Source organism: Octodon degus, unplaced genomic scaffold, assembly GCF_000260255.1.
Source record: "Octodon degus isolate 3935 unplaced genomic scaffold, OctDeg1.0 scaffold00067, whole genome shotgun sequence".
In the NCBI taxonomy this organism is placed as follows: domain Eukaryota; kingdom Metazoa; phylum Chordata; class Mammalia; order Rodentia; family Octodontidae; genus Octodon; species Octodon degus.
The window spans coordinates 9483812-9496600 of NW_004524643.1; the positions used below are offsets into that span (position 1 = coordinate 9483812).

General features: G+C 35.8%; 1 protein-coding gene across 21 annotated transcripts in view; it reads right to left on the reverse strand.

Annotated features, from left to right (window-relative positions):
- Positions 1 to 12789, reverse strand: part of Sox6 (SRY-box 6) — a 689373-nt gene that overhangs the window by 485164 nt on the left and 191420 nt on the right. For 18 of the 21 annotated variants that reach the window (XM_023719289.1, XM_023719288.1, XM_023719285.1 and 15 more), the window contains exon 3: positions 4437 to 4516. The exons of the other annotated variants lie outside the window; for them this stretch is intronic. In XM_023719289.1, coding sequence (XP_023575057.1) covers positions 4437 to 4492 — 56 coding nt within the window. In that variant the 5' untranslated portion in view covers positions 4493 to 4516. The remainder of the gene's footprint in view (positions 1 to 4436; positions 4517 to 12789) is intronic. 21 annotated transcript variants of the gene reach the window in all.

Below are 12789 nucleotides of genomic sequence, written 5' to 3' on the forward strand. Positions count from 1 at the left end.
CTCTTAATGAATAGAATGATTTGTTCTAATGGTGTTTGTAAATAGGATCTCAAGTCCGCATCTTGTACAGCAATTAACCACTAAGAAGAGTGTATGCAGTGTGTTAATTATTGAAACTGTCCTAGCGATTTGATTTGAAACTGTCTCATTGCTATTTGTTTATCAATAAAATTATGAAAAAAACAATTATCATAGCTATCTTTTATATATATGCATGTATTTTTTAACTCCTTTCTTTTCTCCCTCGCCCCACCCTAACTATTCTTTCTTTTGAGCAGTTTCTTTCCCTTTTACAAAATCTCTTGCAAGTTTTGGATTTTATTTATTCTTTCAGTTTTTTACACTTGGTAGATAATACAGTGTTTACATGTATGGATCTCATTTATTTGCCTTATGAGTATGGTCTCTAGTTTCATCCATTTACCTATAAAAGTCTTCAGTTTATCTTTATTTATAGCTGAGTAATACTCCATTGTATAAAAACATCACATATTTTTCTTTATCCATCCCTCACTTAATGGACATTTGTGTTGTTTCCAAAATTCAGCTACAAACATAGGTTCACATATATTTCTGCAGTATGATATTTTCAGTTCTTCTGGGAAAATACTCAGAAGAGCATAAGTTGGGTTGAATGGGATTTCTAATACTAGTTTGTTAAGGAATCACCACACTGATTTCCACAATGGTTTGACCAGTCTATTCTCCCAACAGTGGAAAAGAAAACCTTTTGCCCCATAGCCCTTCCAGTGTCTTACTGGCTGACTTCTTGATGATAGCCATTCTTTCTGGGGTGAAATGGAATAATCTCAGTGTTATTTTAATTTACATTTCTCAAATGATCAATGATACTGAACATTTTTTCATATGCTTACTTACCATGTGTGTTTCTTCATATCAGAAGTGAGTATTCATCTCAGATACCTATTTTTTAATTGAGTCTTTGAATCTGAGAGGGCCTGATGTTTAATTTTTTAGATGTTCTAGACAGAAGACCTTTATTTGAGGCACAGTTGGCTAAAATTTTTTCCCAATTCATGGATTTTTCTTTTATTCTACTGGTGATTTCTTTGGATATGCAATATCTTTTCAATAAGATAAGGTCCCAGTTGTTGGTTCTTTGAAGTATTTCCCATGCAGCTTGTAAGGCCATTCATTTAATAGGCATACTTTTAGGACTTGCTGTCTACTAGAAATCTTCTATTATCAGTCTTAGAAGGCTACATGATTTCTGCTCTAGGGTTCAAAAAATTACAAAGGACTGGAGATGTAGCTTGGTGGTAGAGTGCTTGCCTAGCATGTGCAAGGACCTGGGTTCTAACCCTACAAACACACATACACACACACCACACACACACACACACACACACACACACACACACACACACCACACAGACCTATAAAAAAATCATTTTCCACCTACAGAAACTTTGAACTAGGTTTAACTGTCAAATCTACACTAACCAAAACTTTTAGACTACTGGCACTAATTTCAGTTGAAATGACTAAGAAAGGTGATGTTTTATCCTTTTCCACCCTTAACATATTAATAGCAAATAACGGAGCTTTCTTCATTAATACAACACAATCATTCATCATTTTTCCATTCTCTTCATTCTTCTGAAGTGAATATATTAATTGAAAAATAAAATATAACATTCACATCAAATAAAATTGTGAATATATTCTATCCCTCTACCACAACTTCCTCCTACTCATCCTCAGACTTCAATCTTCTAGCATCTAGCTTCTGGCCTCAGGAACAAATCTGCATTCTTCTAAAATTCTCTGTAGTACTTGATTCCGGTGTATTCAATCAACAGTGACTGCCGTTGTTCACTTCCTTCTTATTAATATTCTCTCCATTGACTCTCAAGGCACAACTTTCCTGTTTATTTCTATTCAATTACTTCTTTATTGTTCTTTCATTATTTCTTTCACCCTCCTTGTTTACTAATCTCTCAAAATTTCAAGTTTCAATCTTGGGGTCTCTATGTATCTCTCCCCTTCTCTGTCAAAAGATAGTATTATTAGATTGTTTTAACTATTATTCTTTTGCAGATAAACTCCCAAATCGCTATCAATATTCAATCACACTTTCACTCAGTGCAGTACTGTGATCAAGAACATAGGAAGGCAGATCTACTGGTAAGTTCTAGCTCTGTCCACTACTAACTCTGCAACTTCAACCAAGTGATAATATTTGGATTTTTTTAATGTATTAGTACAGGTTCTACAGGGACTCACTATGTAGATGAGACTCATAGTGATCCTCCTGTTTACAGCCTCCCAAATGCTGGGATTACAGGTGCGCGTCACCACGCCCAGTTTCAATCGCCATCTCTGGGAGTGGGGCCGGCAAGGCTTGTGGGGTGGTGGATTGAACCCCAGCTGCTGCACTCTGCCTAAGCAGGCGCTTTAATCCACTGAGCTATCTGGCCATCCCACTACTATTTGGATCTCTACTGTCCCCAAAGGCCCATGTATTAAAAGCTTAGGGTCCATCTTGGAACTGCTGGGAAAAAACTTTAAGAGATGGGGCCTGGTGGGCAGTCTTCACTGGGGACATTCTCTCAAAGGGGATTGTGGGCCCCCAGACCCTTTCCCTCTCTGTCTTTCTTCCACATCCTGGCCATGAGGCAAGTGGCTTTGTGCTCAAACATGTGTTCTACTCCATGGTGTTCTGTTTTATCAAAAAAAAGCAGCAGGGCCAATCAACCACTGATTGAAGCCCCTGAAAGTATGACCCAAAATAAACCTTTTCTTTTTCTAAGTTCATTTACAACTTACATTTTTTTAAGCTATAGAATGCTAAGACAATACAGAACTTAACCTCCTGAAAGCTCAACTTTCTTCTAAAATGGAGATACTATTAATATCTGCTTCAATGGGTTGTTTGAAGGATTAAATGAGAAAGTGGATTCTGATGAGTAATTTTGCGCTTGTTTCTTAAGAAGTCATGGGTAAATGTTACTTTGCTGTTATGTTAACTGTTTGAAATCTCCATATATTGGTCCAACTAGCATGTTAAATGCTATATAAATGAAATTGCCCCCCACACACACACTTGTTCTGTAGCCAACCCATGATCATGTCATGGAGTCAAAATCTTCCCTGTGAACCAAGCCTAAAATCTGATCAAGACTATGGGTTAACTTTAGAATGAAAAGGCCTTTGAGATTTGCTACTGAATTATTTAAAAATACAAAAGATGATTAATCTTGGTCTACCTGGTATTATAGTCATTATATATTAACTTGAATCTCCACAGATACCTCAAGTGGACTGTAAATTCGGTAGAAGCAGAAACATTTTATATATCTCATAGTACACAAAAAGAACTTCCTGCAAGTACTGGTAAAATATCTGTTTATGTAAATTAAGCTTAAAACACTTATAAGTACCTGAATTCATAAAGTATGTTTAAATACCAACTAATTTAGTTTTCCATTATCATCATAACCTGCATCATCATATTAATAAAGAGATTCAGCAAATATTTGTTGAAATTAGGACCTACAAGTGTTGGACCACAAAAACAATTTTAAAAAAACTAACATTGAGTGAAGGCTTACTAGGTACCAGGCACAGTGTTAAGCAACTGATTCGTTAAGATGTATATTCCCATACCTGTAAAATATGTAGTTAGGGAAAATTATATGAGCTGTGTTCAGCTTATCAGTAAAATTGAGAGAAAATATATATAATAATAGCCATCTCAAAGAACTTTTTCTAGGTTCACATGAGACAATAAACATAAAGGGGTAAGTATAGTGCCTGGCATCTCATATACACTCAGTAAATGTTTCTTGTAACTGTTGTTAAGATATATATAACTAGGGCTGGGCAGATAGCTCAGCAGACTAAAGCACCTGCTCAGGCAGGCACAGCAAATGGGATTCAATCCCCGGCATGCCATGCTGGCCCCACCACTGAGGCACTCTGAGATGGGGACTGAGACTGGGTGTGGTGGCACACGCCTGTAATCCCAGCGCTTGGGAGGCTGAAATCAGGAGGATCACTACAAGTCCCATCTGTGTAGGGAGACACTGCAGACTCAATACTAAATTATTGTTTAAAACCTTGCAGTGGTTTTTTAAAAGCTTCCAAAATTAATGAATTTGATTTATGAAATAAATATACTGACATAAGGTACTGCTGTGATAACAAGGAGACATGAGTCCAGTATATGCATTTCAGAAATATATAATTTTTTCTATGTATACATATGTTATATATAAGGTTAAACTATGATTTACCTGTTTTAAACAAAATTTGGCATATGTATAAGTTGTTTTAGTCAAGTAAAGGATACACAGAAACAAATTTAATGAAGTTTAGTTAACTAGAAATTATAAGATTTTTTAAGAGTTGAAATTATCAAAAACAGAGCCTGATATTTTAAAAGAAAAATTTCAAAATTAGCGCATATTTACCTCTTTTCATTTATTTTGCTGGATACACTGATTGAAGCATCCTGAGATGGAAGCATATAAAAATGTTTGCAGTTTCTTTCCTAGAAAGAGAATGGAACTAGGTATATGCAAAATTGCACATATAAGCAGCTTATTTTAACCTGGTCAAAAACTTCTTATGAATCCCTTTTTTGAATAATATTAGAAATACAGCAAACCCTAATTATTTAGTAGAACCCATGTAAATGATGTGTCAAATTCTGGAAAGAATCTAATTTGCTGAGACCAAGATCTTGTCTAGCTCCATCTCTGCTCATTGGTGTTAATCAGAAAAAGGGGGTGGGGGTGGGGATAGCCAAAGAATAGAAAGGAAAAGAAGAGCCTAATAGGTAGTAGATTTTCCCATAATCAGCAAATCTTGAGCAAGTCAAATACTCTATGGGTGTAACAAGGGATATACTTGGTCCCTCTCTACTTGCCATTACTGTCTTCCATCTCCCACCCTTACAAAGCCACAGGAATAATCTTAGAATAACCTTGCTTAGACCAGAACAGTAAAAGAGGATATAGACTGGAATAGAAAGAAGGATGTTATTATACTTTCCCCATTTCCAGGCAAAAGAACTGCATTTTCTCCATGTCTAATAGAAAGGAAAGCTTAGAGCATATAAACCTAAGAGTAGCCCACAGTAGATTGATGGGCAGAATAATATTCAAAATCTAGCAATTGAAAGGTAAATATGGACAATACTTATATTATTTATCAGAACAATTACACCTCCACTCCACTTTCTCCTATTTAAGTTCAAATTTAGAGGGAGTGTAATATGGAGATATAAAAACAGATAGAAAGCCTTGATTACAGTCACTCCAAACACCATTCTACTTCTTTTATTTAAGTTTAATTATATTTCTATTTTCTGGTTTAAGTAGGATCTCATGCATTCATTTTTCTTGTTAATTGTAACAGCAAATGGGTATGTGTAATTACATTTTTCAACCTCTCACTAAAACAAAAGAAACTGTATTAGAACTGACACAAAAAATAGACTTGATTACTGAAATGTATATAATATCTAGTTTTACAACAAAGATTAAAGATACACCAAATTCTTTTTGTAATCTCTCTAAAGAATATTACATGGACCTTCCATTTGATGTTAATGATTAGTAAGTCACACATGACCAACAGCTCCAAAAATGGTTTCAATCATTTATCTCTCAAAGGGTGACTACTTCATTCTTGGAAGAGATCAGATTGTGAGATTCCTGGTCTCTAAATTTAATTTTCAAACTGACTGCTTATCATGTCATTCCTCATATTTAAAAAAATGGATTTCCACAATTGAAATCTACAGCAGGACAGTAGTATATAGTTGTCTTTTCACATCAAGATTGCCCCAATAATTTCTACGCCATGTAATTTCAGTTAAAGCTGCTAACCACAGACTATAATTAAGTCTAATATCAAGACCTTGCTACACCTCTCTATACACATAATTTGGCACACAACTGGTTTTCTGAAGTGCCTGGATTCTATTTCATTTAGAGCTGAACTATCCACTGCACATTTCAAGTTCCACACATAGACACCAACTGCTGAAGGAAATAGGAAACATGATGCTAGCATGACTATAGTATTGATGAATAAAAAACATAACCCCAAGGCTAAGCTGCCAAATAAGTAGTGAATTAATTTCTGTAAAGTACTCCAATATTACAAAGGTGTGTTGAAAGGTGTCTGCTCATGTTTCAAATTAAACGCACTGCTGGTCAGCATTAGCACCTCAGCTTTGAACACCAGCCATTTGCCTATAACACTTCAGGGGCTAGGAAAAACAGATTTGCCGTTCACACTGGAATAATTAGAACATGTCAGGAAGAATTAATTTCCTCATTTTTCAAAAGGATACACAGAAATTACCATGTTATTATATGACAGGGTCCCTTGGAGAATTATATTAAATTTAATTTCTAGCGCAGCCCACACAACAAATTAAAGTCATAAATAAGATGGAAAGAAGCGGGACGCAGAGCATATGTTTATGGCAATGAGTGAAGCCAAGGGACCAGAAACAACTATCTTCATTTCATTTTATTTAAATCAGCCAGACACTGTGTATCTGAATGACAGCACTTGTTAATGGCGCTGAGATTATAGGCTCCTTAATTTTAGAAAACAGAAGCAGTCAGTCAGTGTCTAAAATAGTACATTTCCTACAATGCAAAAATTAGTATAAATTTACTTCCTTTTCAAGTCCATTTCTTTTCACCCTGCACCAAGTTGAACAAAGATAAACTTATTTTTAATAATACTGTCTCTTTTTTTGTCTTCTCTTTGGGCAATTTTCTTGGGTCAAAAAGAAAATGAAAGAAGTGAAACAGAAGAGCTATCAGAGCAAGTACAATTTGCAGACATACTGTGTGTCCAGAATGTAAGCATCCTGCTCCATCAGTAAATACATCTGTCCACTCAGAACTGAAACAGACTTCTCCAAAAGAAGGTTATTTTTCCATATTAAATGTTTTTTAAAAAATTTCATACTGCTTACCAACTTAGAGTAAAGCTGCAAAAAAATATTGTTCAGCCTCTTGACAAGCAATTTATGCTTGAACTCTTGATGAAGCCTAAATGTGGGTGTGCAGCAAAAGGGAGGCTACAGTCTCCTTTTGGTGAAGCCACGATTCACATTCGCAAAATTTCCTGCTGCCCTCTTTGCCTGATTAAAAACCTCTCCTCAGAATCACCTCTTTCCCTCGACCTTAGATAGACATGGACACTCAAGAAAGGACACTCACTGATGGCCACTGCACCCACTCTAAAATTAGCTTAACCCTTGCATAAAAATATTAATAAAACTTTAGTGTATGTATTGCAAAATATTGATGGCACTGATTCCTTCCTTTCGGGTTGTGCATATGTATATGTCACTATTTAAATTTTGAGTAAAATAACCAGACTAGAAGCAAGCTTACATGACACTTAAGTTTTGCCTACATACTTTTAAAGATACAGTGTTAGAAGATACCTGTTTCCACAGAAACAGATGTGCTTGCTTTAAGTCAGCTCCCTCTGCAACCACTAGGCTGGCCACACACCAACAACCCAAACACTGCAACTAGCAAGCACCAAAACAATTTTATAATTATTTATTATTATCCACTCTGAATTTCTTAAGAATGCATTGTCTTTTAACATGACATATGTGCAATATATGTCAAATCCAAAAAAGAAATTAAACAGATGATATTTAGCAAACTATTTAAAATTGATAAAAGCACAAAAAGACTGCCACAGAAGGGAAACAAGCCTAGCTAACTTTTTTCTCCTTTTAGCATAGATTTGAGTCCGACGTGTTCACCCACAGATCCTAAATCATAAATGCCGAGATTACTCACTGCTCTAGAAACACGCTGGTATTTTATTATGCTTAATAACTGAAGACATCCTTAAGGTGAAAAAGGAGTTTGTACACTTTAAGAAATGACTGTCATGAAACTGAGCACTCCCTTGGGGACAACAAACTTTAAATAATTTGTGAATCAATTAACTGGCGACTCTCTTCATAACACAGATTTCACACTCCCAGGTCACTGCGTTATCAGCCTGATACGAATCATAACATTTTGGAAAAAAAAGTTCATAATTGAAATCATTAATTAATTTAACAGGACTTTCAGTTATGCATTGCATTAAACAGCTGTAAAGGAGCAGAGATTAATTAGTTGTTTCTCTGACAATTTTCACTGCTGGTATTACTTGGTGCAAAACTTTTTGACTTATAAAGCATATCATGTTCTCTATAATCTGGTAGCAACCTACTCAATCAATTTCAAGTTGAAAGAACTGCATAATTTTACTGAAATGAACTTTGGTGACTCTGAGGTGTTTCTCAGGAAGAGAACAAAATTATAATAACATACATAGCAAAATCTGCCTTTATCGTCATATCAAAATGAAGCCTCATGTAGAATAAAGCCTTTAAAAATACATAGCATAAATAGCTCACAGAAATTTTTTAAAAGCTCAAAGTTATAGTCAACTTATATATTCTGAAACTATCAGGATGACAGACACTTAAATACTTTGCATATTCCTCTCTTTAGCTTAAAAATAGAAATAAAAACTTTAATCATAAGGATTTTAAAATCCAGTGCCTGTACTTCTTATAATTAGGAAATTTTAACTATTGTACAAGTTGTCTAGCAAATTAATTGGCTAGCATTGAACAGGAAAAGTCAAAAAAACTCAGAGCGGACTATTTTAAGGAAACATGACTTGCAGGTTTTCTAATTCATAATTCCAAACATCTTTCCATCTATGTCACCTTCTGCAATATTTCATTCATTCAAAAAGTGTAATAATTTCACTGCTCTAAAGGTACTTAAAAGTGCAGTACATGGAGATCTAATAAACCAGATAATTCCCTAGAAAAATAAACATCTTACTGAAGTGAAGGAGCTCAAAATAAACATTTTTCAGGTCTATAAAAGGAAATAATCAACTGTACATCCCAAATTCCATTTTATATATTTAAATATATCTCTTTTTCCTCATTCCCTCTGCTCCACCTGTGGCAATCGTATAGAACTTATTAAAATTTCCAAAACATACCAGACACTCTATCTATGCACTTTTACAAATATTACATCCACATCTTAGAATATTTTATTTCCATGCTGCCTTCAGGTAAATACCAACTACACTGCTATGTGAAGCAATCAAATGTTAATCTATTTATCGAAGCCTTTCCTCAATACTAGTAAATTTCAAATTTCTCTCTTCACCCATATCTTGATTTAAATATAAATATAATTTCTCTCTTTACATGTCTCTACATTAGAGTATTAAGCTACTTAAATTGGCTTTAGTGTGTTATTAACATTTAAAACTCAAATATGTCTACCTGGAACATAGCATGTGCTTAGTGAATGTCTATTAACTGAAAAACAAAAAGAATGAAACATGAGTATGTCCACATTTATTCCCCCCATTCATTTCAATAATATTATTTACTACCTATTAGAAGGTAACCACAGTGCTAGCTGTTTGACAAAAATCTCTAAATATTTTTTTCAATTAAAAAAGATAAGTTGAGGGCCAGCCAAATAACTCAGTGGATTAAAGTGCCTGCAAGCAGGGGCAGGGGGTTCAATCCCCAGACCTGCCATGCCAGCCTGAGACAGCAACTGAGACTGGGCGTGGTGGTGTGAATCTGTAATCCTAGCTCTTGAGAGGCTGTAAACAGGTGACTCACCACAAGTCAGATCTAGTACTGAGACCCTGAACACCCTGTAGACCTTTCCCTAAAATACAAAGAAAAAAAAGATAAGTTGATATAGTAGTTCATACTTGTGGTCCTACCGACTCAGGAGGCTGAGGCAGGAGAATCAGCTGAGCCCAGGAAATTAGAGGGCATCCTGGACAGCACAAGATCTAGTGAAGGGAACAAGAAAGGAGGAAAGGAAGAGAGAGAGATGGAGGGAGGGAGGCTTGTACATTTAAAAAACGTTTTTAAAAAGTTGTTTAAAACTTGGTAGTTATTGACTAACTAAAATTGAAGTGGGGGTTGGAGAGATAGCTCAGTGGCCTAAGCATATGCCTGGCAAGAACCCAGGTTTGATCCCCAGTACCATATGCAGAGCTGACCCCAGAACCGGCCTGAAATCCGGCGTGGTGGCACACGCCTGTGATCCTAGCATGGGGGAGGCTGAAACAGGAGGATCTCTTGAGTCCAAGCTGCATAGTGAGACCCTGTGCCAAATAAATATATAATTTTTAAAAATTTAAATGGGACAGTATGAAGTAAAAAATATAAAAATATGTTATTTTAGAATTTTTAAAATCAAAGTCCCCTAGCCAGCAAGGATCAGTTTCCCCAGGATCAAATTATATGAACATGCTAAAAATAGTTTGTGTTTCTGCCAAGACTCCCTTTCCTACCTGGGCAAAAAATACATCTCTGTCTTTTCTAAGATGGCACCCTATAAAGTGATACTAATTACAATATTATTTACCTCTTTAAATGCAGAGGTAAATGGCTCGGGTCCTACCGTTCACTTTTCTGATGATTTGATCTTCTCACCTTAGCGCACAATAATGAAAAGCTGGCACTTTCTTAGTGTTTCCCTTTACATTATAATCAGAATGTGTAGCAATTGTCCTCTTTTAATAGGATTTGTTGGCACTTATTTGTGCCAACAAATAAGTTCTTTATCTAAACCTAATCATTACTTCATAGAGCTCTCATAATAATTAAATGAGATAACATATGTAGGTACTCAATCGATCTTAGTTCCCTTACCTCCCCACTACCTGAAAGTACACTACACCCAGAAAATATATCTTCAAGAGGGTTGTTGTTTTTAAATTAGACTGATATTGTGCACACAACTGGCTTCTACTCCGCAGGAATTTGAGAAACTAAGAGATTTAAAATAGTGAGAAGTGGTGATTGGGTCTTTGTCAGAGGAAGCTAAATGAACCAACAGTGAAATGAAGGGCAGTGAAAACTTGGGGGGAATCTCTCTAGACTGAGAAGAGTAGGACATGTGCTCACTTTAAGCCATTTCTTTGTGACCAAGAAGGCTGACCACGGATATACAAAATCTGAAACCCAAAGTCACAGAACAAAACAAAGCTATCCACATAGTAATCAGACTTCTTGTTCTATTTGCTCCCTCACAAAATTTATTTAAGCTTCCTTATAAACTTCCTGGAATCTAAGGTGTGATGTAGACATGGTATTCTGGGGGGTGGTTAGAATTACATGATTCTAAGGCAAGGAATAATCCTGAATCAAGAGTAGACTCCAAGCCGGGTGTGGTGACATACTCCTGTGATCCCAGCACTCAGTAGGCTGAGGCAGGAAAATCATGAGTACAGGACTGACCTGTACTACACAGTAAGTTCAAGGCCAGCCTGCACTGCAAAATAAGATCCCATCTCAACCCCTCCAAAAAATAGTAAAATGCATATATTAAAATATATAGGCTTAGAGTCTATCTAAAGATTTATATTAAAATATATAAACAAGGTAACATTAGACCTCATTACTTTAGATTCAATAAATCAAGGAAACTGACATATAATCTGCCAACTCTTTGAGTCAAGTGATAATGATTATTGTTCATTTCCCTTCTTAACTAAATATATATTTGCTTTATTTCTTGTACTGCAGTTCTCCTTACCAACACATCTTAAATTGCCCCATGATTTGTGTACTTGTCCAACATGGTTGCAGATGTGTGTCTATGGCTGCTTTACAACCTTATTCGTAAACCAAGTCTATCTACCCACCAAACTACTGGGAAGCTCATCAGCATGACTCAGTCATGGCCTATTATTGATCATGATCTTGCTGTACTGTCCCAACACTGAAAGTACTTCTTCCCCTCCTCTGGCCCTCAAAGCACATTTTTATAATAGCACCTGGTGTGGTGGCTCACCCTGTAATACCAGGGCTCAGGAGGTTGAGGCAGGAGGATCACTGTGAGCTCAAGGCCAGCCTCAACTGCATAATGAAACCCTGTCCCAAAAAGACCAAAAAAAAAAAGCAACCTTAATTCAAGTTTATCCTATTCTAGCTTGCCTAAGTTTCCTCAAGGAAGTTGCTTTTAGATTTTCAACCCTGAGTTTCCTGAGGCTTAATGCAGTGAACCTATTTGCTCTCAAATGTCCCCTGTAGTAGAAACAGAATTACACATAGAGTAAGGTCATCAGCTTGTTAAAAAAAGAAATGTGCTTATGAAGGTTTATGTAGAGTTAGGGTGCCAGAACTGTCTGGATTAATGCTAATTTCAGTGGAAATTGTTTGGTTTTTCTCTCCAATGGTCATGTAATAACCACAGACAAATTTACTCAAGGGAAGGTACAAAGTTGAAGGCAATGTTTCAAGATTTTCCAGGAATAAAACTATTTCTAAGATTGTGCTGGGATGTAGGACAAAGAAAAACATGTAAGAAAACAGAAGGGACATTATTTTCCCAGGTAATCTTCATAAAGAGCAAAAGTAAGATCTTGCTTTAAAGGTGAAAGAAGTACCTATCTAAAAAGAGAGAAAAGATTACAATGGAGGGCCAGCCAAATAGCTCAGCATATTTTTTTTTCAAAACTGGGGATTGAACTCAGGCCCTTGCACTTGTCAGGCAAGCGCTTATTCTACAGCTCAGCATATTAAAGAGCCTGTGAATTTCTGACATTGCCAGTGAAGCAGAAGACCCAATACTATTATGGACTACAGGACTCTTTTAGAATATTTTGCTAAGTTTGCACACCTATAATATTCAAATAATGGAACTAAACAAAAAAAAAAGGGATACAGATGAATGTCCATTTTGTATCTGCGTATTCAAAATGGTTAGGATAGATATA